We start from the raw sequence: 25,161 nt of genomic DNA, 5'->3' as shown, positions 1-25,161 counted from the left end.
TTAAAATGTGGAATATTATTGCGTGGTCTTTTTAGTCAATAACAGGGAATTTGAATCGTTATGAGGCTCTATGGAGATCTTAATAATTGTTTGCTCACCTCACCAGTCTGACAGAGGAAGTAAAAAAGGACCTGGAAAGATGGAACACACTCCCACTCTCCCTCGCAGGGAGTCCAGACGATCAAAGTGAACATACTGCCCAGGTACCTCTTCTATCTTAGATCTATCCCGATCTACATCCCCAACGCCTTTTTCAAAGCACTAGACAAACTAATCATGGCGTTCATATATGGGGGGGGGGGGGGGGGGGGGGGGGGGGGGGGTAGAATGCTAGGATCCCAAGGAAGGTCCTACAAAAAACAAAATCCAGGGGAGGGCTAGCCCTCCCAAACCTACAATTCTACCACTGGGCAGTGATAGCTGAGCAAATAAGGGGATGGATCAAGGAGCCAGAAGCCGAGTGGGGGTACTGGACAGCCTTCTTCAAGGCAATGTTCAAAGTGGTGGGGATGAGGGTGGAGCCATGCCCGAAAGTGGCGGTCTTCGGGGTTTCAGACCAGCCAGATCTATTCCTGGGGAGGAGGGTGGACGCCCTTGCCTTTGCCTCCCTGATCACCCGCCGCAGAATCCTGTTCGGCTGGCGATCAGCAGCACCACCCAAAGCTGCAGACTGGCTGTCCGACCTCTCAGAATCTCTCCAAATGGAGAAAATCAAATTTGCCATCCGAGGGTCAGACGCCGACTTCCACAGAACGTGGGAGCCATTCACCCAATTGTTCCCGGACCTGTTTGTGGCCAACGAACAAGCAGAAGAATGGCCAGGTAGCCAAGAATCAGGGGAACGTAGCCAAGGCGTGAGAAGGAGGAATAGACCAGGGAAGGGGGGGGGGGGGGCACAGCCAAACCTAAGAGAAAAGAAAAGCGAACCACAGGAGAAGGGGAGGGGGGAGGGAGAAGGGGGCAGAAAGGGGGGCAGAAGAGGGAAGAGACAGGGAACAATGGAGGGGAACCAGAGAGGGGGGGAGGCAAGGGAATGATAGCCGGAAGGAGGGCACGGGAAACTATAACAAACTTGGCAGGAGACACACACAGGAGACATACACACAGGAGGCAAACCAAGCATGAGACAAATACACAGGAGACACACACAGCAGACAAAGACAGAGGAGAACACACAGGAGACCAACACACAGGAGACAAACACAAAGGGGACAAACGCACAGGAGACCAACACACAGGAGACCAACACACAGGAGACAAACACACAGGAGACAAACACACAGGAGACACACACACAGGGGACCAACACACAGGAGACCAACACACACGAGACAAACACAAAGGGGACAAACGCACAGGAGACCAACACACAGGAGACAAACACACAGGAGACAAACACACAGGAGACACACACATAGGGGACAAATGCACAGGAGACACACACACATGGGAAAAACACACAGGAGACAAACACACAGGAGACACACACACAGGGGACAAATGAACAGGAGACACACACACAGGGGAAAACACACAGGAGACCAACACACAGGAGACAAACACACAGGAGACAAACACACAGGAGACAAATGCACAAGAGACCAACAGACAGGAGACACACGCACAGGAGATGAACGCACAGGAGACAAACACACAGGAGACAAACACACAGGAGACAAACACACAGGAGACAAACACACAGGAGACTATCACACAGGAGACAAACACACAGGAGACCAACACACAGGAGACAAACACAAAGGGGACAAACGCACAGGAGACCAACACACAGGAGACAAACACACAGGAGACACACACACAGGGGACAAATGCACAGGATACACACACACAGGGGAAAAACACACAGGAGACCAACACACAGGAGACAAAAATACAGGAGACAAACACACAGGAGACCAACACACAGGAGACCAACACACAGGAGACCAACACACAGGAGACAAACACACAGGAGACAAACACACAGGAGACATACACACAGGACACACACAGACAGGAGGCTAACACACAGAAGACTAACATACAGGAGACCAACACACAGGAGACCAACACATAGGAGACCAACACATAGGAGACCAACACACAGGAGACCAACACACAGGAGACAAACACAAAGGGGACAAACGCACAGGAGACCAACACACAGGAGACAAACACACAGGAGACACACACACAGGGGACAAATGCACAGGATACACACACACAGGGGAAAAACACACAGGAGACCAACACACAGGAGACAAAAATACAGGAGACAAACACACAGGAGACAAACACACAGGAGACCAACACACAGGAGACAAACACACAGGAGACAAACACACAGGAGACATACACACAGGACACACACAGACAGGAGGCTAACACACAGAAGACTAACATACAGGAGACCAACACACAGGAGACCAACACACAGGAGACAAACACACAGGAGACAAACACACAGGAGACAAACACACAGGAGACCAACACACAGGAGACCAACACACAGGAGACAAACACACAGGAGACAAACACACAGGAGACAAACACACAGGACACACACAGACAGGAGGCTAACACACAGAAGACTAACACACAGGAGACCAACACACAGGAGACCAACACACAGGAGACAAACACACAGGAGACAAACATACAGGAGACAAACACACAGGAGACCAACACACAAAAGACATACACACTGGGGACAAACACACAGAAGGCACACACATGGGAGACACACACAGGAGACACACTCAGGAGACATACTCAGGAGACAAACACACAGGTTACTGATCGAGGTGTTAAGATTCAAAACAGAGGTAAAAAAGCCAACATAAGTGTACTTTACCTGAATGCTCGTAGTATTCGGAATAAGGTAAATGAGTTGATGGCGCAAATCATCGTGAATGACTGTGATTTAGTGGTCATTACTGAAACATGGTTAAAGGATGGTCACGACTGGGAGTTAAATATCCGAGGGTATCAAACTATTCGGAAGGACAGAGTGGATGATAAGGCAGGTGGTGTAGCTCTGTTATTTAAGGATGACATCCGGGCAACAGTAAGGGTTGACATCGGTGCTATGGAGGATAAGGTTGAATTCATTTGGGTGGAAATCAGGAATAGTAAGGTGAAAAAGTCACTGATAGGAGTAGTCTATAGGCCACCAAATAGTAACATTATGGTGGGGCAGGCAATAAACAAAGAAATAACAGATGCATGTAGAAATGGTACCGCAGTTATCATGGGGGATTTTAATCTACATGTCGATTGGTTTAACCAGGTCGGTCAAGGCAGCCTTGAGGAGGAGTTTATAGAATGTATCCGCGATAGTTTCCTAGAACAGTATGTAATGGAACCTACGAGGGAACAAGCAGTCCTAGATCTGGTCCCATGTAATGAGACAGGATTGAGAGTCATGATCTCATAGTTAGGGATCCTCTCGGAAGGAGCGATCACAATATGGTGGAATTTAAAATACAGATGGAGGGTGAGAAGGTAAAATCAAACGCTAGTGTTTTGTGCATAAACAAAGGAGATTACAATGGGATGAGAGAAGAACTAGCTAAGGTAGACTGGGAGCAAAGACTTTATGGTGAAACAGTTGAGGAACAGTGGAGAACCTTCCAAGCGATTTTTCACAGTACTCAGCAAAGGTTTATACAGACAAAAAGGAAGGACGGCAGAAAGAGGGAAAATTGACCACGGATATCTAAGGAAATAAGGGACAGTATCAAATTGAAGGAAAAAGCATACAAAGTTGCAAAGATTAGTGGGAGACTGGAGGACTGGGAAATCTTTAGGGGGCAACAGAAAGCTACTAAAAAAGCTATAAAGAAGAGTAAGATAGATTAGGAGAGTAAACTTGCTCAGAATATAAAAACAGATAGTAAAAGTTTCTACAAATACATAAAACAAAATAGAGCGGCTAAGGTGAATATTGGTCCTTTAGAGGATGAGAAGGGAGATTTAATTATGGGAGATGAGGAAATGGCTGAGGAACTGAACAGGTTTTTGGGGTCGGTCTTCACAGTGGAAGACACAAATAACATGCCAGTGACTGATAGAAATGAGGCTATGACAGGTGAGGACCTTGAGAGGATTGTTATCACTAAGGAGGTAGTGATGGGCAAGCTAATGGGGCTAAAGGTAGACAAATCTCCTGGCCCTGATGGAATGCATCCCAGAGTGCTAAAAGAGATGGCTAGGGAAATTGCAAATGCACTAGTGTTAATTTACCAAAATTCACTAGACTCTGGGGTGGTCCCGGCGGATTGGAAATTAGCAAACGTGACACCACTGTTTAAAAAAGGAGGTAGGCAGAAAGCGGGTAATTATAGGCCAGTGAGCTTAACTTCTGTAGTAGGGAAGATGCTGGAATCTATCATCAAGGAAGAAATAGCAAGGCATCTGGATGGAAATTGTCCCTTTGGGCAGACGCAGCATGGGTTCATAAAGGGCAGGTCGTGCCTAACTAATTTAGTGACATTTTTTTAGGTCATTACCAGTGCGGTAGATAACGGGGAGCCAATGGATGTGGTATATCTGGATTTCCAGAAAGCCTTTGACAAGGTGCCATACAAAAGGTTGCTGCATAAGATAAAGATGCATGGCATTAAGAAAATACTGGGTAAACCAATCAGGTTTAGTATCATCCGTGGCTTGAATCCCGGTCTTGGGTCACTGACCGTGTGGAGTTTGCACATTCTCCCCATGTCTCTGTGTGGGTTTCTCCCCCACGTCCCAAAAGATCATAGAATCATAGAAGTTTACAGCATGGAAACAGGCCCTTCGGCCCAACCAGTCCATGCCGCCCAGTTTTTACCATTAAGCTAGTCCCAGTTGCCCGCATTTGGCCCATAACCCTCTATACCCATCTTACCCATGTAACTATCTAAATGCTTTTTAAAAGACACAATAGAAATGTGCAGGTTAGGTGGATTTGCAATGCTAAATTGCCTGTTAATTGGAAAAAGAAATAATTGGGTACTCTAAATTTAAAAAAAAATGATGGAAAATCTCCCCCAGGGAATTCCCTTGATGATGTGCTAGTCACCGGCACTACACTAGAAGATTACATGGCCAGCTGAGAGGAAAGATTAAAGAGATTTTGTGATGCAAGGGTCCGCCTAAAACGTGAAAAGTGTATTTTCAGGCTTCAGAAGTGCTGGACCTAGGAGGCTTTCGCGTTGATGTGGTTCCACCCATCGGAAGAAAAGGTCAAGACCATATGAGATGTTCCTGCACCCAAAAAATGTGAGTGAGCTTAAGTCCTTCCTTGGTATGGTCAATTACTATGGAAGGTTTTTAAAAATCTCGCGCACCATTACACCAGCTATTCAGGAAGAATCGGCGGTGGCAATGGAGAGAAGTTGTGAACCAAGAATTACAGTCATCCACCTGTTGGTGCATTTCAATCCAGGGAACTCAATCGTGCTGACATGTAACACATCCCTTACGGTATCGGGGCCATTTTATCCGACAAAATGGTAGATGGTTGGGAACACCCTATCGCATTTGCCTCAAGGACCCTTCCTGAAACAGAACAGAACTATGCCCAAATTGAGAAGGCAAACTTGATGGTTATATTCAGTGTGAAGAAATTCCACCGGTATGTGTACGGTCGATGGTTCGACATAGTGACTGACTACAAGCCATTACTGGGCCTGTTAAGGGAAGACATGCCCATACCGCCCATAGCCTTGGCGAGGGTGAAATGTTGGGCCCTGCTGTTGGCAGTTTACAACTATGCTTTTCAGCACTGGCCTGGGATGCAAATTGTTAATGCGGATGCATTAAGTCGCCTGCCCCTACCCAAGAGCATTCCACCAACACCCATACCCCAAGAGATCATTTTAGCCCTAAACTTGCCAGTGTCCGTGAGGCACATCTGCAGCTGGACCCAAAGAGATCCTATTCTTTCAAATATCAAACGAATTATGCAGTCTGACTGGCGTTATGACAAACTTGAACTGTAGAGGCCCTATTCAAGATGAGTTGACATATGAAAATGGAATGATTCTGTGCAGATCACGGGTGGTCATCCCACCTGAGGCAGGGGGGCCCTCCTTCAAGAGTGCCTACACAGGGCAGATATAATTGAAGATGTTGGTGTGCAGTTATGTCTGGTGGCCAGGCATTGACAAAGCCATTGAAGAACTAGTACAACAGTCCCACCGTTGCCAAATGCAGCAATCTTTGTTGCCTTCCACCATCCTGGATTGACCAGGTCACCCATGGACCAGGCTCCACGTTGATTCGATGGGCCCATTCCTGTGTTTTTGGTCCTGGGAGATGCCCATTTGAAGTGGCTATTAGTTCAAGAGATGAGGCCAACTGCTTCGGCAGCCATGGTGGATGCCTTGTGCCAAGAGTTTGCCACTCATGGGCTTGCCACGTCATTTGTTTCGGACAATGGCACCCCCTTCACAGGCGATGATTTCCCGAGTTTTGTGAGAACAAATGGCATACGACACATGAGGACAGTCCTCTACCACCCAGCGCCAAACAGTTTGGCTGAAAAGGCCGTTCATCCATTCAAGAATGCCATGAAAAAGCAATCTGATAAACCACTTCACCAGAGGTTGGCTAATGGTTTGCTGTTGTGCAACTCAACCCCTCATTCAACCAGTGGTCACACCTGCTGAGCTGCTCATGGGCCATTAGTTGAGAATCCAATTGGATCTTGTATTTCCAAATTTGGCGGGGAGAGTGGAGGCACATCAAGCTTCGCTAAAGAGTCAGTAGTTCGAGCAGAGAAGTGACAGGTCGTTCCAGGCAGGAGACCAGTTTCGGTCCGAAATTTCACTGCCAGTTCACCTTGGTAAGAAAGATGGTTTATGGCCCAGTCAGGGCCGGTCTATTGCAGTGGATGTTAATGGGAAGACTGTCAAAAAGCATGAAACCACCTGAGGAGTTGAGGGTGGCGACACCCGACGTGGAGTCGATATGTCTAGTGAGCATCGTGAACAGTCCTGTAACTTGATCCAGCCGAGGGGAGCAGGGAGACTTGTACCTGTTCAACTTGCTGTGCCTGTCAAGGGCGGTGAGGCTAGTTCGTCTGTCGTTGAAGTGTGCCTCCTGAAGTGGCATTAACTGCAAACCACTTGATGCCCCTAAAGAATGCCAAACCAATGGCTGGGCTACAGAGGATTGGGAGGATCTGGAGGCCTCTGGGCCGATTGACTTTTTGATGGGCTCTTTTTCCTTGGTTGTCCCTGTTAACTATTGTAACTTTTGTACATAGGTTTGGGATAGTGTGTTAAGGGAATTAAGATGGGAGGGATGTGGAAGCGTTGCCCCTTTAAGGGGGTGATCACCACAGACAACGTGACCGGCTCGGGGCCAATTGTGTGTGAACCCCGACCAATGGAGAATTTGCATGGGGCCCTGGGAGCAGAACCCCAGGCAGTGTGGACCAGGGAGCTGAAGTCTAAAGATCTATTGTACAGTGTTTTATGTCTCGAGCCACTACACTCACCATACAGGGAGTTGTTTGGCTGTAACTCAGCAGATGCCCCTCCTCAGAATGGCACTGTTGAGAATGGGGACTCATTCTGTGAGCAAGTCACAGTTTTATGTCTACTTATGAACCATTCCATGCCACAGTGGGCAGGGTAAGGTAAAGTATTCTTTATTGTCAAAAGTAGGCTTACATTAACACTGCAATGAAGTTACTGTGAAAATCCTCTTGTCGCCACATTCCGGCGCCTGTTCGAATACACTGAGGGAGAATTCAGAATGTCCAATTCACCTAATAGCACGTCTTTCGGGACTTGTGGGAGGAAACCGGAGCATCCGGAGGAAACCCACGCAGACACGGGGAGAACGTGCAGACTCTGCACAGGCAGTGGCCCAAGCCGTGAATCGAACCTGGGACCCTGGCGCGGTGAAGCAACAGTGCTAACCACTGTGCTACTGTGCTAATTGATATTCTGTTGCAATAATTGGTTTGTTACATATAAAGTGCTTACTGTGAGGACAAAAGGAAGGGATTTTTACTTGGAAGGAAAAAATAACATGCGAAAATGAAAGAAATATCGGAGTCTCAATTGGCAATAAATTGAAGCTAATTCAACAATGCTTGGTAGCAGTGAATAATGCAAATAGCGTGGTGAATTAATGGGTCTATTTTGAGACAAAACAATGGTGCAGTCCTGCATTTTATAAATCATTGGTACACCTGAACTTAGAATACTGTGTCCAGTTCAGGTTGACACAATACAAAAAGAATATTCCAACTATTAAGAGGATACCAGAGCAGCCTGAGAGATGAAGGGACTTGAATATGAGAAGAAACTATTTAAATTGGTCATATTCTCAGTGCAAAAGAGAAGAGTTAGAGGCATATGATTAATGTTGTTACGATTCTTTATTGACTAGATAATAAAGACTATGACAAGCAATTCCATTTTGTCCAGGATGGCAGAATTGGAAGGCACAGTCTACAATTAAAGGTGTCTAAATTAAAAACTAATCTGTCATACATTTGAACACAATGTAAACCTGGGTTACTACTCAAACCTGTGGGATTAGCGTCTGCCGTTTCCCAGCCAATTCGGTACCTTTGAATTGTAGTCACTCTAGCAAAGTGGAGAAATGGAGCGCACAAAATTCTGCTTCTTCCCACTGGGTCCAGTAACCATTCCTTCAAGGAGCCATTTGCCTGTACTGGTTAGGTAACTTGCTTCATGTCCTGGCCAACATTCTTCTCTCAATCAAAACCATGAAACAGCACTTTACTACACTCATCTCACTAATAATAATTATAATCTTTATTGTCACCAGTTGGCTTACATTAACTCTGCAATGAAGTTATTAGGCTGCCAGGTTTCCCTGTATAATAGTTACTCCTTTACACTAGGTAATCCATTGTGTGAAGGACTCTGATGTGACAAGTGATATGTAATGTAAGGATTACTATTACTACCATCAATAGGAAGTTTAATCCCAGAACAGAAATTCAGAGGATTTACGGATTTCTCCTTCAGGATATGGAAGCTTTCACCAACACATGGTGCACCAGTCACCAGCCAGGCTGAGAACACATCAGTCTCATCCTAACAAAGCGAGGAAAATGGGAGTTAACTTCATCACTGCGTTTGAAGTGTTTGTTGATTTTTTTTGTCCCTTCCCTTTCTCCCCCCTAAATGTATTCAAATTGTTGAGTATCTTTCAGTTCTCATTCTGCTGAACGGTCACACCCAAAACATTTTTTCTTTATAGATGCTAATGGACCTGCTGTTATTTTCAGCATTTTCTCTTTTCATCTTTGGTGGGAGTGACAGGAAGCCTCAGGCTAGAACTTGTGACCTCCCAATTAGGCCTTTGTTATGTTTCCTTAAATGACAGGCTCTAAACTATTTTTGTGGTATGGTTTTCTTTAAAGTGATGAGCAGAATGTTCCAGAATTATCTTAGGCTGTAAATCCTTAATCTACTGTATATATAACAATTTCTGCAGGCACCGCTGCTCGGATTGAGCTGTGGACCTCTCTGTGTGCCTTGAGTAGATCCATGTCAGACCAGCATTACATTTACTCATCGTGCTGCCAGGAAGTCAGACCTTTAAAAAAAAAATATGGGCGGGATTCTCCGTTGCCCGACGCCAACATCGTAATCGGTGATCGGGTAGAGAATTGATTCCGACACCGGAATCATGGCTGGCGCCGGTTTGTGATTCTCCAGCCCCTCCAAACCGGCGTCATCGTGATGTGCGCTGCGTGCAGTCAGAATACCGCTGGCGTCTGATCGGCCAGCCCACCTGCGATGCGCCCATCCAGATGGGCCAAGTTCCCAATGGCTTGGAGCACGTATGGTCCCACAAATCGCGGACTGTGTCCAGCACTGCCATACTCGGCTGGGATCCGTGCTGCTGGCCGGGGGGGGGCTTCTGCGAGGGCTTGGAGTACTGGTGGGGGTGGCCATGGGGTGGGCTGTGGGATCGCAGGTTGGGTCCGGGCACGGCCGGCGCCATGTTGTACAGCGCGACCGGTGCAGGTCGTCAGCTGTGCGCATGCGTGGCCCAGGACCCAGCCATTCTCCGCCCGTTTGCGGCGCCGGTGCTAACTGAATCGATACCGGAATCGGTGAGGGTTCGGTGCTGATTTTTTAAAAAGCGAACCTCCTGCGGATTCTCCGTTCTAGCCGTCATTTAGCCGCTGAAACGGAGAATCCAATCCTATGTTTCTTCAACATTTTTTAGATGAAACAAAACCACTCAAAACTAGAAATGCACAATAGAAGAGACCAAAAAAAAGTAAAAGCACACATTAACTTTAAAAGAAACACAAAATTAACCCCCTGACAACTGGTGGTGACTAGCTCCTTAAAGAAGGAAATGAATGGCCAAAATCTCAATGCAATCCTTTGATTAATTAATATTACTGCACCCTGGCCCTACCATCGAGATCTGAGTGAAAGACATGTCCTACCGACCCCTTCCGCAGCCTTGTCTGGTCTCTCATCCACACAGGGTCTCTTGCAAAAACACCACGTCAGTTTAAACTCTTAAGGCGATCAAATACTCTTGATCTTTTCACTGGACCATTCAACCCTCTAATGTTCCAGGTGACCAAGTAAACTGAGTGTCTCTCACCCCCCCACACTCAATCCGGACTCAGCCATTTCCACCAAGTGAGATTACCCAAAAGATACTTAAATGGCGCAGCAAGCAGGCCCACCCAAGAGGGCCACCAAACCAAATGAACAGATTGGACAAATAAAAATCACAGACTCCGTCACCAAACTACCCCCACCCCACTCCCCGCAATGCTATGGCCCTTGAAACCATACACACCCAAATACACATACAAAGGCAAGGCAAACACAAACAACTAAAATTTAACTCTAACCAAGCTAAAGAAAACAAGAAATTGAAGCTCATTATCTAAAAAATCTACAATAATAAGCTGCAGCCAACCCTTCAAATCCATTCCCGTTAGCTAACCCTCAGGACCTCCTGGACCTATTCTCTAAACCTTGGCCTTCAGAGACTTGTTTGCTTCGGCCACCAAAGACATCTCAGCTTCCAATGAAGTAATCTGATCAACATGGTTTGAAAGGGCCACTTCCATATCTTTTATTGTGGCTCCATGGGCTTCCACGGTTTTATTGGTTTTCTCCAGAGCTGTTCAGATGAGGGCCAAGGCCTCTTCTATTGATTTCCAGAGGTCCTCTGACACAATCTGCTGGTGGTTTTCAAATTCCTTGGCCAAGATGCTACAAAGTCCCTCGACTGTTAGTGAAGTGTCCGGAGCCTCAGAGACTGACTCCACCATTTTACCTGCCGACGAACTTTGAGAGGCCTCTGACTCCGTTGACAGGCTTCTCTGTCCACCTCTTTCCCCTGGCTTTTCTGGGCATTTCAGTCATGCAGGATCCTCATTCCATTAACTATGTGGATTTTCAAAAGAACACACGCCCTGATACTATGAAAAAGAGGTAAAAAGTACAGTACTCAAGTGGGAGCCACCTCGTGCACATTACGCCATCGGAAGCCCCTTTTTATTTTTTTTAACAGCAAACTAAGCCTGCACATAAAATCTTACAGTACAGAAGGTGGTCAGTCAGTACATCATGCCTTTTGGCTCTTTGAATGAGCAAAACAAACCCCATAAAGAACCAAACATATGGCTGGTGGTGCAGAACAGTTTGGCGCACCTGACCAACAAAGCTAAAACAAGAAGAACAATAATAATACCCGATGTACTGGAGCACCATAGAAATAGATGCACCATAGAAAGCATCCTATCTGGCTGCACCACAGCCTGCTATGGCAACTGCTCTGCCCAAGGCTGCAAGAAACTTCAGAGAGTCGTGAACACAGCCCAGTCCATCACACGAACCTGCCTCCCATCCATTGACTCCATCTACACCTCCCGCTGCCTGGGGAAAGCGGGCAGCATAATCAAAGGCCCCTCCCACCAGGCTTACTCACTCTTCCAACTTCTTCCATCTGGCAGGAGATACAGAAGTCTGAGAACATGCACGAACAGACTCAAAAACAGCTTCTTCCCCGCTGTTGCCAGACTCCTAAACGACCCTCTCATGGACTGTAAGAAGTCTTACCTGTCCAACCTGTTGGACTTTAACCTGGTGTTGTAAGACTTCTTACTGTGCTCACCCCAGTCCAACGCCAACATCTCCACATCATGGCTCTTATGGACTGACCTCATTAACACTACACCCTGTATGCTTCACCCGATGCCGGTGTTTATGTAGTTACATTGCATACCTTGTGTTGCCCTATTATGTATTTTCTTTTATTTCCTTTTCTTTTCACGTACTTAATGATCTGTTTGAGCTGCTCGCAGAAAAATACTTTTCACTGTACCTCGGTACATGTGACAATAAACAAAATCCAGTCCAATCCAATCCAAGATACTTTTAACCCCATGCCCCTAACAAGTGGAACTGATTTCGAGGAGGTGGGTTTGGATTTGTAAAAACTTTTAAGCTTGACCCCCCAAACTACTGCAAATACAGCTACTTCTGGTTTAACCATGGCTGGAATTGGCTGAGTAACCCGCTCCGGGGAGGTCGGTCAATAAAAGAAAAACTTCCATTTTGTAAGCATCCTTCCTGTTTATTTCCTTGGTTCCCATTTCTTTTCTGTTATTTTATTATTTTGGTTTGTGGAACTCATGATCAGAATGTGCCTTTAAGCGGAAGACTGAAAGTTGAAGCAGCCTACTTATCAGGACACTGTGTTCCCAGGTTTTGTTTTTAGAAAGGAGAGGTCAGACTCCTTGGCACTGAGTGGATTTTCGGAACTAAACTTGGAGGAAGTTGGATCGATTGGTTAACTGGCAACTGATGGGTTGATCAGGGACAGTGTTCTGTCTGACAACAGTCAGTGATTGGTTCTTGTATGATGCTTTCTGAGAGATCTGGGCAGAAGTGTTTAAATTTTGGAAGTGAAAGGAACGCTTTCTCTTCTGCTTACTGAAATGAAAGAACTGCTTTATTGTTCTGAAAGCAGTGAGTGCCTGGCACACCCTTTGCTGGGTACCTGAAATGATGCTGAGTCTGCAGAGAAAGAAGACAACCGTGCCAGAGAAAACCATCTCAAGCCTAGAAGGAAAAAGTACCAAAACGATAGCTGAACTTCGGAGAGACACTAACTGGAAATCATCCCACTGCATCAAAGGTCTTTATCCTTTTGTTTTATTAATATTTTTTTTATCTTTCCACCACCCTTTCCCCTCTGTGATGTTTGTCTGTGTGTGTGTGTCTGTGTTTGCGTGTGTGTGTAGAAAAGAGTGAGGGTAGTTAGGAAGGAGGGGTTGGGAAGTGGTAGTGGATTGTCAGTTACATTTCTGTCAGTTTAATTATAATACTGTACATACTAAAAGTTTATTTGTGTTAAAGTTACAAACCTGGTAATTGCAGTTTATTGGGCTCAGCCAAGGACCTCGGGTATTTAAAATAAAACCTTGGGCGAAATTCTCCACCGGGCGATGGCACAAATGAGCCATGATCGGGCACAGAATGGGGCATTCAGCCAAAATCAAGATCTGCGCCGGCGCTGATTGGGAAGCCATGCTCCGATCCCTCGCTGGCGGCTGGAGGCACAGGGCCTGCTTGGGGACGGCGCAGCACAAGAGGAGCCTGCCCCAGAAGAGCAGGGGCCAACCAGTGAGGCTCCAATGTCAGCCGTCCAACAGGCTGAGGAGGAGGTACAAAAAAGTCACCACATCAGGTCATGTGAATACCTTCGAGGAGACTGCAGACCGTTTCTGCCGCCAAAGACTGCGACTAACCAAGGAGACAAGATGATGGCGCACCTGGCACTGCGGCAGCATGGAGGCGGATACCTGCTACTGGTGGCCGTTAAGGTGCCGGTTGCCTTGAACATTTATGCCTCCGGGTCTTTCCAGGGGCTGAACGAGGACCTGTCTGGGAATCGTAGGCATCTGTACACAGGTGCATCCTGTTTGCTATTTCCCCGGCTGCAGGATTTACCGATGGAGAATTTCACCCCTCATTTTACACGTGTTACGAACCTGGGTTAAGTGGGGCTGGAATTGACCGAGCACTAGCCAGGGTGTCATGATCATTTATATGGTACCGTTCACAACTTCAGGACATTCCAACGTGCTTTACAGTCAACAAAGTACTTTTGAATTGCAGTCACTGTTGTAATGGAAGAAAAATTGCAGCTAATTTGCATAGAGCAAGTTCCCACAACCAGCGATGTAATAATGACTAGATGATCTGTTTCTGTGAATTGATTTGGAGAGATAAATATTGACCAGGACATTGGGGATAATTCCTCTGTTGTTCTTTGAAATAATGCCATGGGATCTTTTAAGCCCACCTGAAAGGGCAGCTAGACCTTGGTTCAATACCTCACCATGTGATGGCACCACTGACAGCAGCACTCCCTCAGCACTGCACTGATGTGTCAGCCTAGATTTATGTACCCAATTTCTGCAATTGGATTGAACCCACAATCATGTGATTCAGAAGCAAGAGTACTACCCACTTAGGCTGACAATTATTCCAATATTTAAATAGGGCTCGAGTCCTCAGATTTTTGAAGTCTTGTGAATTTAACAACTTCTCACCAGGTTTCCTAGGGCTCGGGAAACCCAGTAGTTAAAGGGAGGTGGTAGCTGCTAGATCCAGCAGATAACAAGATTTTCCAGATCTGCCTGGGTCCCAGGAGGAACAGAAGTGTTTCCCTGGCCCATCAAATGTGCCTTTCCTTTGCCTCTATCCATGTGATCCAATGTGAAGAAACCTCCCTATGTGATCTCTTCTTCTTTACGATCTCTTCTGCCCTGCAATCTCTTCCTCCCTGATCTCCTCAGTGACCTACCTCCACTGCATTCTCCTTCACCTGATCCCCAGATTGCTCCCAATCTCTCTCTCCCTAATCTTCAGAGCTTCATTACCATCATACTGCGTTCATGATTTCTCCTTCCCCTTTCCCTCTGCTGGATCGTGGGTCCTACTTTCCCCTATGTTCTCCGACTGCTAAGGACCATCCCAGTGGTCCCCAGCTGCGGCCTTCTACTTCAGGCTAACCTGCAGTACAATTGCTTGCTTCACAGGCAATCTGTCTTCAATTTGGTTGGGCACTGGGCAGGATACCATTTAAACATTTTTGGTTAATTCCCATTAATTTCAGCAGGACCTGTGTATGCCTGGCATTTCCAGGTTCCCCAGCAGGTGACACCTGTATCCAATTCTTCCTCACAAATATTGGGGCCATTAGGGGTGGCACGGTGGCGCAGTGGTTAGCACTGCTGCCTATAGTGCTGAGGACCAGGGTTCAATCCTGGCCCCAGGTCACTGTCCGTGTGGAGTTTGCACATTCTCCCCATGTCTGCGTGGGTTTCACAACCCAAAGATTTGCAGGTGGATTGGCCACACTAAATTTTATTTAAATAAATTTAGAGTACCCAATTATTTTTGTTCCAATTAAAGGGCAATTTAGCGTGCCCAATCCACCTACCCTGCACATCTTTGGATTGTGGGGGCAAAACCCACGCAAACACGGGGAGAATTTGCAGACTCCACACGGACAGTGACTCAGAGCCGGGGTGGAACCTGGGACCTCGGCGCCATGGCCACATTAAATTGCCCCAAATTGGAAAAAAATAATTGGGTACTCTAAGTTTATATTTTTAAAAATTGAACGCAGGGCGTTCTGGATGTGGGGAGGCCATTGTTTATCAGGATACACTTCCCTATACACAAGTGCTTAATAAAAACCATTCCTCTCTTACTGAATTCCCCATTCTTCATCACCCTATTCAAATATTTCACATACACAGGTGTGTGGGTCAGCAGCAGGTCCCTTAACAACACCATTTGCCAACCTGTGCTAGCAGCTGCAGGGGAGCATTGAACCCATCAAAGGCAACATTCCCTCCCCTTGAAGTTCTCAACTTGGGAACTAGGTTGGGTAGGGAATCTAAATTGCACCCCACCATTCTGTATCAGTGTAATGTTGCCTGAATGCACATTATCACAAAAAAACATCTTTCCACAGAACATTTGTGGCAAGCGAATTTTAAATTGGTTCATGTCTTTCACAATTTGCTGCAAAATGTTACTGCAAGTTTTGGAACAGTGCAACGCTCATTCTGGACTCCACCAAGATGAAGTTTTGTTCCTCTGCGATACATTTTCAAAATACAGCCAATTAAAAATTGATTCAGCTAGCTCAGTCAAACAAACAGTTGCAAAGAATTGAAATAACCTTTGAACTTCAGTGAGCTACCACAGATAAATGTATGTCAGAAAGATGGGTTATGTGACTAGATTGGAGAAGGTGCACCGTTCTCCTTGGAGAAGAGAAGGCTGAGAGGAGATTTGATAGAGGTATTCAAAATCACGAAGGGTGTGGGCAGAGTAGATCGGAAGAAACCCTTCCCTTTGGTGGGAGGAGTGAGAACCACGGGACACCGATTTAACTTGATTAGCGGAAGAAGCAACGATGACATGAGGAAAAACTTCGTTACTCGAGTGTTGAGGATCTGTACTGCACTGCCTTAAGATTGTGATGGAGGCAGATTCAGTCATGGCTTTCAAAAGAGAATTGGAAGATAAACATTTTGCAGAGCTACGGGGAACTCGGTGAGTATTTTTTTTGCAGAGAGCTGGCACAAACACAATGGGCCAAATGGCCTCTTTCTGTGCTGTAACCATTCTATGATACTATGGTTGATGAATTAGGGGCAACACAGCCACAGTGGAGAGAGATACATAGTGAAGGCAGTGTGGAACCATTTGTACTTTTCCCAGTATTCTAGCTTTGCCAACAAACACAGTTTATCGCCCATTTATCCCAGAGATCACCACAGGAATTCTTTATTAGTAGGTACAGGACTCATTTCTTATCAGTAACAGGAGTTACTGTCACAGTGTCAGACGTATTTTGGCTACTTTGCACTGTAGAACTTGCTTTTCTTGGTAATCTCCTCTCAAATTTGCTTCAAATGCTTGAAGGTCAAATATTGTGTTGGCAGAGCTTTTCATCTCTCCCACATCACATAGATTTACAGTCACCATGTAAAAGGAATATTCATTTGCCTTCAGCTATATTTGAAAATAATAACAACAAAACACTGAATGCTGAGTAGTTAGTCACAAATCTTCTTGCCAATAAAACTTTGGATTTAGATTTGTACGTATTATAATAGCTTAGGATCTAAACTACATGGTTTCTCCATACACCAGCCTTTCTCTGACAGGGCTTCCTTTCTCTCTCTGTGCAACATCCAATGGATCTCCAGTTCATAACGTTGAAATGTTTCTCATAATTTACCCAATTTCTCCTCCCATCTTCTGAAGATGTGGGGCCAAACTTTCCACGTGTACTGGCAACTCTCTGGAGCAGTCTTCGAACATTATTTATTCTTGAGTGAATGATGGCAGTTTATTTTAACTGCATGGGACATTACCCCCGCCATCCCCACCCCCTCATTGAGAAGTGGCGAGGCCATTGCAGCAGTTCTGTAGCTCTGATCAGCTAACTCTACGTGGCATTGGTTTCTGGCTCAGTAACACTGCAGAGGTAAATGAACCAGTAAACTACAAAATGAGCCTGGTAACTTGTTCTGCTATTAAATCTCATGTGGTAATTGATATAATGACAAACTAATTATACGAGGTGTCAGCTGTAGCTCAGTGGGTAGCACTCTCTCTGGTTATTATCTCTTTCCTGTATGTGGAAACTTGTTGTGCACAAATTATTTGCTGCATTTCCTACATTACAACAGTGACAATTCAAAAGTACTTCATTGGCTGGAAAGCACTTTGGGATAACTCGAGGTTGAGAAAGTCGCTAATTAAATGCAAATTCTATCTTTCCTAGTTCTTGTTTAAGTGTACAGATTGCCACTCACCATTGGAAGTGATTATGTATAGCATATTATAATCAGGTTATATTATTATAACATTGCATGTGACAAACCAAATCACTTATAAAAGAGACTTCAGAAGAAAATTATTCACTTGAAGGTCGGAATGCATTTAGAAATTTCTTCAACTGAACTGGTATTCAGTTCCCCATTAATTCAAATGTACAAAAAAGATAATTGAATGTTGTTTGGCTGATCATGCATTATATTCCTAGTACATGCTGGGCCACTAATGGTCAGATGATTGACCACATCTCTGCAGGCAAAGTGCAATGTTGAATTATGGAATGGTTCAATGGAATTAACAGAGAACCTCCCTGCTTGCAAGTATCACATCCAATCATTACAGAATCTAGTGTTGGGCTGGTCATTGACTGGTCTTCTAGCTGCACCTAGGCTTTGCTTTCCTGACCCACATACATATGAAAATCGCTTATTGTCACAAGTAGGCTTCAAATGAAGTTACTGTGAAAAGCCCCTCGTAGCCACATTCCGGCGCCTGTTCGGGGAGGCTGGTGCGGGAATTGAACCGTGCTGCTGGCCTGCCTTGGTCTGCTTTCAAAGCCAGCGATTTAGCCCTGTGCTAAACCAGCCCCTATGAATTAGGAGCAGGAATGGGACATTCTACCCGCAAGCCCATTCTGCCATTTGTTAAAATTATGGCTGTGACCGTAACTCTACTTTCATGTCAACCCCATTTATCCATTGACTCCCTTGTCAATCTAGAATCTATTTAACTCAACCTTAAAAATATTCAATGGCCCAGCTTTCACTGCTCTCTCTTTTCACCTGTGCACTCTCTTGTGATGAGTTCGACAGGCCAAAGACCCTCTGAGAAAATTAAATTCTCCTCATCTCCATCTTAAAAATGGTTGCTCACAAGCCTCCTGCAGTGTTAAGGCACAGTGTCCAGGCAATCGTGGTTAAGTGAGCACTACACTCATCCCGAGTGGATTCTCGTGGTTAGCAGGACCTTGAGGCATGTGGGAGTTCTTGCCTAGCATCTCAATCAGACCGCGATGCCTGGACACTGTGCCTGAAAACTGCGAGAGGCCACACCACACACGCAACCATCAACATCCGAACATCGAACAGGGGATGGGACAAAGCTCTGGGGACATGTCCACGACCGGAGGGTGGGTGAATGCAACGAAGGGGGGACCAGCACCTGGTCCAGGTTACATTATGTGCGGGTGTCAGAGGTACAGGGTCTGGGATCTGTTGAGGGGGGGCCCGTTGTGGCTGGGAGTCCGTAGGCAGGGAGTTCTGGATTTGCAGGGAGATCAATGGGGGAATGGAGGGTCCCGGCATGGACGCCACCTTTGTTTGTCAGTCTAACACCCTCTCCCAATCCCTTACAGATATTGAACAGTATGGACACTATTTTGGACCCCACAAAACTTGCCCTAGTGGTGCTGCTGCTTGGCCGGGTGGCTAGATGCGTGAGACGGCGGCCGTGGCAGCATCTGCAGAGGCTCGAGGCAGCGGCCCATATGCAGGACCCCATCCCACACTCTGAGGACTCGGCCGCCCATCAGGTCAGGGTGAGATCCAGAGTGGGAGACCCGCAACGGCGCAGCGTGTACAGGCGTCGCTTGTATTTGAACAGATAACGGACAGTGCATGGCGCAAGAGGCTCTGCCTCAACAAGGAGATGATGCCACACCTGTGCCATGTTCTCAGGGACTTGGCACCACATTGGGGAGGAGGATACCCACTCTCTGTGGCTGTCAAGGTCACCGCAGCCCTGAACTTATACACCTCGGGATCATTCCAAGGCTCGGGCTGGGACCTTTGTGGCACCTTGCAGGCCACAGTCCACAGGTGTATCCAACAGGTCATGGATGCCCTGTTTGTCCGGGTGGAAAACTATATCAACTTTAACATGGACCAAGCTTAACAAGATGCCTGGGCAGCAAGATTCTCCATCTTCGCTGGGATGCCCCAGGTCCAGGAGCTGATAGGCTGCCTGTATGTCACCTTGCACGCACCAGACCAGCTGGGAGTGCCCTACATTAACAGGAAGGGGTCCCACTCCCTCAGCATACACCTCGTGTGTGACCACCACATGCAGATCATGCACATGTGTGGCCGCTTCCCAGGGAATGTGCACGACAATTACTTCCTGGGACAGTCGGACATCCCCGGCCTCTTCGAGGACCACCCCAGGATGGCCGGCTGGTTCTTGGGGGATAAGGGGTACCCGCTGAGGACCTGGCTAATGACGCCAGTACGGAGGTCGGAGACCGAAGCGGAGACCCGGTACAACGAGGCCCAAGTGGCCACTTGGGCTGTCATTGAGCGGTGAATCGGATTACTCAAAATGCGGTTCCGATGCCTTGACCGCTCCGGTGGTGCCCTGCAGTACGCCGCCAAGAGGGTCATTCACTCTATGGTCGTCTGATGTGCCCCCCACAACCCGACACAGCAGCGGGGCGAAGTGCTGGAGATGGTGGATGAGGAACATGTGGCCGAGGTGGAGGAGGATGACAAGGGGGATGATGAGGAGGCAGCGACCAGCAGAGGCTGGAGGACGAACCCAGGGATGAACCGGAGGACCAGCCAAAGGCGGCAGGATAGGCGGCAGCGGCGAGGGTCCGGCAGGCCTGGAGGGCCAAGGAGGCCTGGAGAGATGGACCAAGGGTTCGGAGGTCAGCCCGCATTGTGGACGAAAGTGACAAAGGCATCATACCAGTTGTGTGAAGGAATTTTAATGTGCCACTGGTCCAACAATGCTCCACCCTCCCAATGGTGCCGCCCCACTCTCTCCACCACTCTTACCCCCTCCTCATCCCCTACCTATAATAATTTTTATTAGTGTCACAAGTAAGCTTACATTAACACTGCAATGAAGTTACTGCGAATATCCCATAGTCGCCACACTATGCGCCTGTTCGGGTACACAGAGGGAAAATTCAAAATGTCTAGTTCACCTACCCTCCCTCTTCCAGTGCCCAGAGTGATCCTCAACATGCTTTATCTTCCTTGCTCTACCGCTATGTCTAAGTGTGTCTCCAGGATGCACATCAGAGGTAGAACATAGAACATATTGGAGGTAATTAGCTGCTTACCATGTCCCGTGGCCTTCGATGCCCGTGGCGGGCGTCCTCCGGGGGTTCTGGAGCCGGAGGGCCCCAATGCACTTGTCAGCTGCACATGCCATCTGTCCGTGTGCTGACTGCGAAACGCAGCCACATCAGAGGGTTGGAACTCGGGGGAGCAGGTCGCCACTCCAGGGGATGGGTCTGGGTTGGCACCTAGCACCCCATCCTCCCGGTCGATCCCTATAGGACCTTGGGGTTCACCTCGGAATGGAGGGGCAGCTGGTTCAAGCCACGGCTGCCCCTGCACCTTCTTGTTGACACCCTCGGTGATGCCCCTCAGTGACTGGGACATGCTCTGCAGCGCCTTGGCAATTCCTATCTGAGAGTGGGACATGTCCGCAGCACCTCATTAAGGTCAGCCTGGTACTGGGAACCCAGTCAGTCGGACATTCTGCCAAGACCTTCAGCCATGGCCGTCACTGACTGCGTGATAACCTTGGTAACCTCCACTAATGCTGCAGACATCGTGAACGAGGCTCTCGACTGCGGTCACCACCCTAGCAGTATTGGCCTCAGCGCCACGCATTGCTGGCGACATCTCCTGCGCCCGTAGCCTTGGGACTCCTCCAATCGGGTATGGACTTGCAGGAGTGTCGCTGACAGCTCCCTCTGAATGTCCCGGTCGCTCCCTAACTTCTTCATCAACTCTGGGAATACCTTTCATAGGCTCAGCATCTGGCTGGGACCCAGCTGGGTCCTGGGATCCAGAAGTCCTCTGACTGCTGTCTCGCCTGGGGGTTCCTGCCGCCATCTGATGTACATCAGCAACTGTATAGTGCTCACCAGATTGTGCCCCAGACGCCTGACCACTGACGTTTCCCACCGTGATGTGTGTCTCTGAGCTGGTGGAGGGTGGGGATGACAGCTGTGACACGTCGATTGTGGCACCCTCGGAGCTCTCTCCGAGGTGGTCTTACGGGAGGCAGGGTAGGGCCGGCACCAGTAAACAGGATCATCTCGTTTTCACAGAGGGTCGTACAACTGTAGAATGCATGATTAGAGTTTGTAATTGGAACTAAGATCATATAAACTTTAAAGAATAGATGGAAAGGTAATTACAGGGATCTGGGGAGAAATAAGATTCATGAGATTAGGATTACTGCTTGTATCCAGCTTTCCCTGAAAGACGTTTCTACCCATTCCATCATGTAATTGAAGACAGATTTAGAAGTCAATGGACAGAGTTTCTGTTATGTCATTTTGATGTAAAATGTCTGACATTGTGAGGAAATTTTGGTTAAACTAAATCTTCATTTCAGACAGACAATCTGAGAATTTGTCCCTACATGAAGGGTCTACATTTGGAATGCGAACTCATCTGTTTGTGTCGCTCTCCACACATACTAACTGACCTGGCTGATTGTTCCCATCATTCTCTGTTTTTTGTTTCTGATTGCAAAGATCTTCAGTTTTTGCCAATTAATTTCAAAGTGTGTGAACAACCTTTGAGTCCAGGAAGGAGGCAGTAAGGTAGAGTTAGGTGACACTGGCATGTACACCTGGGAGCTGACCGAGCCTGGGTGAGGAGTGATCAAATACACCATTGGCGACTGTGGGAGCAAATAGGGAGAAGCCATTGACAGCCTACATCAATCCTGGACTGAAAACCACAAGGCAGGGGTAAATAATGTTTGAGCGAGTCTCATGAGAAAGCGAGTTGGCTCTATGAAGTGTTTTCTGCCTGGCTGGATGTACAAACCTTGTTACGCTCCAATACCACAACAATCAGATAAGATGGTACCTCCATCAGCATTTGCAGTACAAGAGGAACACAAGGGTGTTAAAAATCCCTTTGATTACCTTGATACCTCTATCATTATCTCTAATCAACAACCTCTTCTCATCTTCAAATCTTCCCACAGCTTCTTGGTGCTGTCTCTCTGCAGCCAGCTGCTGTCGGCTGTTCTCTTCCCTTAAGGATGTAATAGTAGTCTGAAGTTCAGCTACAGTCTGTAAAGAAAACAATAACTCAAAATCCTAGTTGCTTAAACATGACTATTTGCTTAGGTTTGAAAATGCTTTGAAGCGCGATAATAGCTGTGAAAATATTTGAAACTGTATTTATCAGCTGCCAAATGCAGAGAAGATTCAAATTTTCTCAGGATCTATAATTGTCATGGAATTCTGTCTGAGGCACAGCAGATGAAAACAAGCATGTTGCTACATTTTTATTTGTCTGTGGTTCGTTAATATTCTAGATCAACAGGTATGACATGTATTCAGCTGGCCCAAAATGCTGTGGATATTCGTGCAGCACCATAATAAACATATTATTGCTTTGTTTAGAGGAGAAATTGGTTAGCTTCACCACATAATAAAATTATAACTGAAATCATGAGGATAAAAGGCTATAAATTACTGTCAGTAAGATTGTTGCATGTATGTTTAACACATTTGTACCAAGTTTCTCTCCGCACTATTTTAAGTGATGTTATCCTTTCTATTTCATGACCCAACAGTAATAATAATGATAATAATTTGTTAATTAGGCCTTAACCCAAATTCCATGCACAGCACCAGCGTCCTCATCCCAGAAAAGGTTGTTTGTATATCCCGTATTAGCAACAAGCAATCCCAGGTTAGGGTAGCTGAAGAGGAAAACTTCTTCTACCTAGTGCCGTTCTGTATGGTCCCAGTTTGTGGAGACCAGCACTGAACGGTGCTCACCTGAGGTCTCCAAGGCGAGGGAGTTAGATCCCATGCCATGGTTAGAACTCAGGATTGCATATTAGTGAGACGAGCTGTTTCATTCTAATATGCAGATTTGCCAGAAAGTGATCCCACCCACAATGGGTAGGATTCACATCGCGATGTCTCGTGAGATCTAATGCGATCTTGCGAGACATGGCAAGCCGGGTAGATCCTGGAAGAGGGATCGCCCAGCATCTGCTGGCCGTGCCCCACTGCTTTTCGGGTGCAAAGCGGTTGATAGATCCTGCCCTAAAATTGCTTTCTTTTTTGAAAATTTAGAGTACCCAATTATTTTTTCCCAATAAAGGGGCAATTTAGCGTGGCCCATCCACCTACCCTGTACATCTGTTGGGTTGTGGGGGTGTGACCCATGGAGACACGGGGAGAATGTGCAAACTCCACACGGGCGGTGACCCGAGATCGAACCCAAGTCCTCAGCGGTGTGAGGCAGAAGTGCTAACCACTGCGCCACCCCATTCCATAATTTGTATTCAATATTCTCTCATACTACCATCAAAACTCTTCATAATTTATAAATCTTCAATGAAATCTCCTCTTAGCTTACTTGCTTTTCACAGAAATCATTGAATCGTTGAATCCCCAGTGCAGAAGGAGATCATTAGAAAGAGCACCTGCCACATGCCCATAACCCTACCAAATCTTTTGGACACGAAGAGGCACTTTAGCATGGCCAATCCACCTAACCTACACATCTTTGGACTGTGGGAGGAAACCGGAGCACACGGAGGAAACCCTATGTGGGCACAGGGAGAAAGTGTAAACTCCACACAGTCACCCAAGGTCGGAATCGAACCCGAGTTACTGGCGCTGAGATAGCAGTGCTAACCACTGTGCCACCGTACCACCCATTTTTATGAAAATAGTCTCAATATCTGATGTCTGTCTTTATCATGGTAATTTCCAATCCCTGACATCATCCCAATGAATCTACAGAGGAAATTGTAAGGCTTTAATATCCTTTTTTATACAGCATCTAAAACCGCATACCGTATGTTAACTGTGTCCAATCATGTTTTGTACAACCTTCATGTTACTTGTTTTCAGCCTTATTCTCTATGCCCCTATTTACACAATAAAATTCCAGATGTTCTTGGGGGAAGAAAACGATGAGGGACTGAATCCTAAAAAGTGTTATTAATAACTCAGGCATGCAAAAGAGCTGTGTGTTTGTATCAGAGGCTCAGATTGCGTATGGTTGATTGGTAGGTTGAAAAGGAACTTTGAAATGCCACACGATTAGAATTGATGCGATTCAAGTGAGAAAGAGTTTGTTGACATGCACCTTTTTCTTGTTAAGGGTATCCTGGACCTTGGAAAGAACATCTTTATTGTATGTTAATTATATATTTATTTATAGATTATTTTTTTCACGGGATGTGGGCTTTGTTGTCTACGCCAGGGTTTTATTGCCCATCCCTAATTGCCCTTGAGAAGGTGGTGGTGAGTTGCCTTCTTGAACTGCTG

At 46.6% G+C, this 25,161-nt stretch overlaps 1 protein-coding gene across 8 annotated transcripts in view; it reads right to left on the bottom strand.

Moving 5' to 3' along the window:
* The window catches only part of cep112 (centrosomal protein 112), an 804,780-nt gene that overhangs the window by 88,419 nt on the left and 691,200 nt on the right, over positions 1–25,161 (bottom strand). For 6 of the 8 annotated variants that reach the window (XR_011936273.1, XM_072483741.1, XM_072483740.1 and 3 more), the window contains one exon: positions 22,786–22,935. The exons of the other annotated variants lie outside the window; for them this stretch is intronic. Coding sequence is in view for 5 of the 6 variants with exons in the window: in XM_072483741.1 (XP_072339842.1) it covers positions 22,786–22,935 (150 nt within the window). In the remaining variant the exon portion in view is untranslated. The remainder of the gene's footprint in view (positions 1–22,785; positions 22,936–25,161) is intronic. 8 annotated transcript variants of the gene reach the window in all.

This window comes from Scyliorhinus torazame, chromosome 18, assembly GCF_047496885.1.
Source record: "Scyliorhinus torazame isolate Kashiwa2021f chromosome 18, sScyTor2.1, whole genome shotgun sequence".
Classification (NCBI taxonomy): Eukaryota; Metazoa; Chordata; class Chondrichthyes; order Carcharhiniformes; family Scyliorhinidae; genus Scyliorhinus; species Scyliorhinus torazame.
Note: the sequence above shows the minus strand (reverse complement) of the source record. Positions and strands in the feature narration are given on the sequence as shown.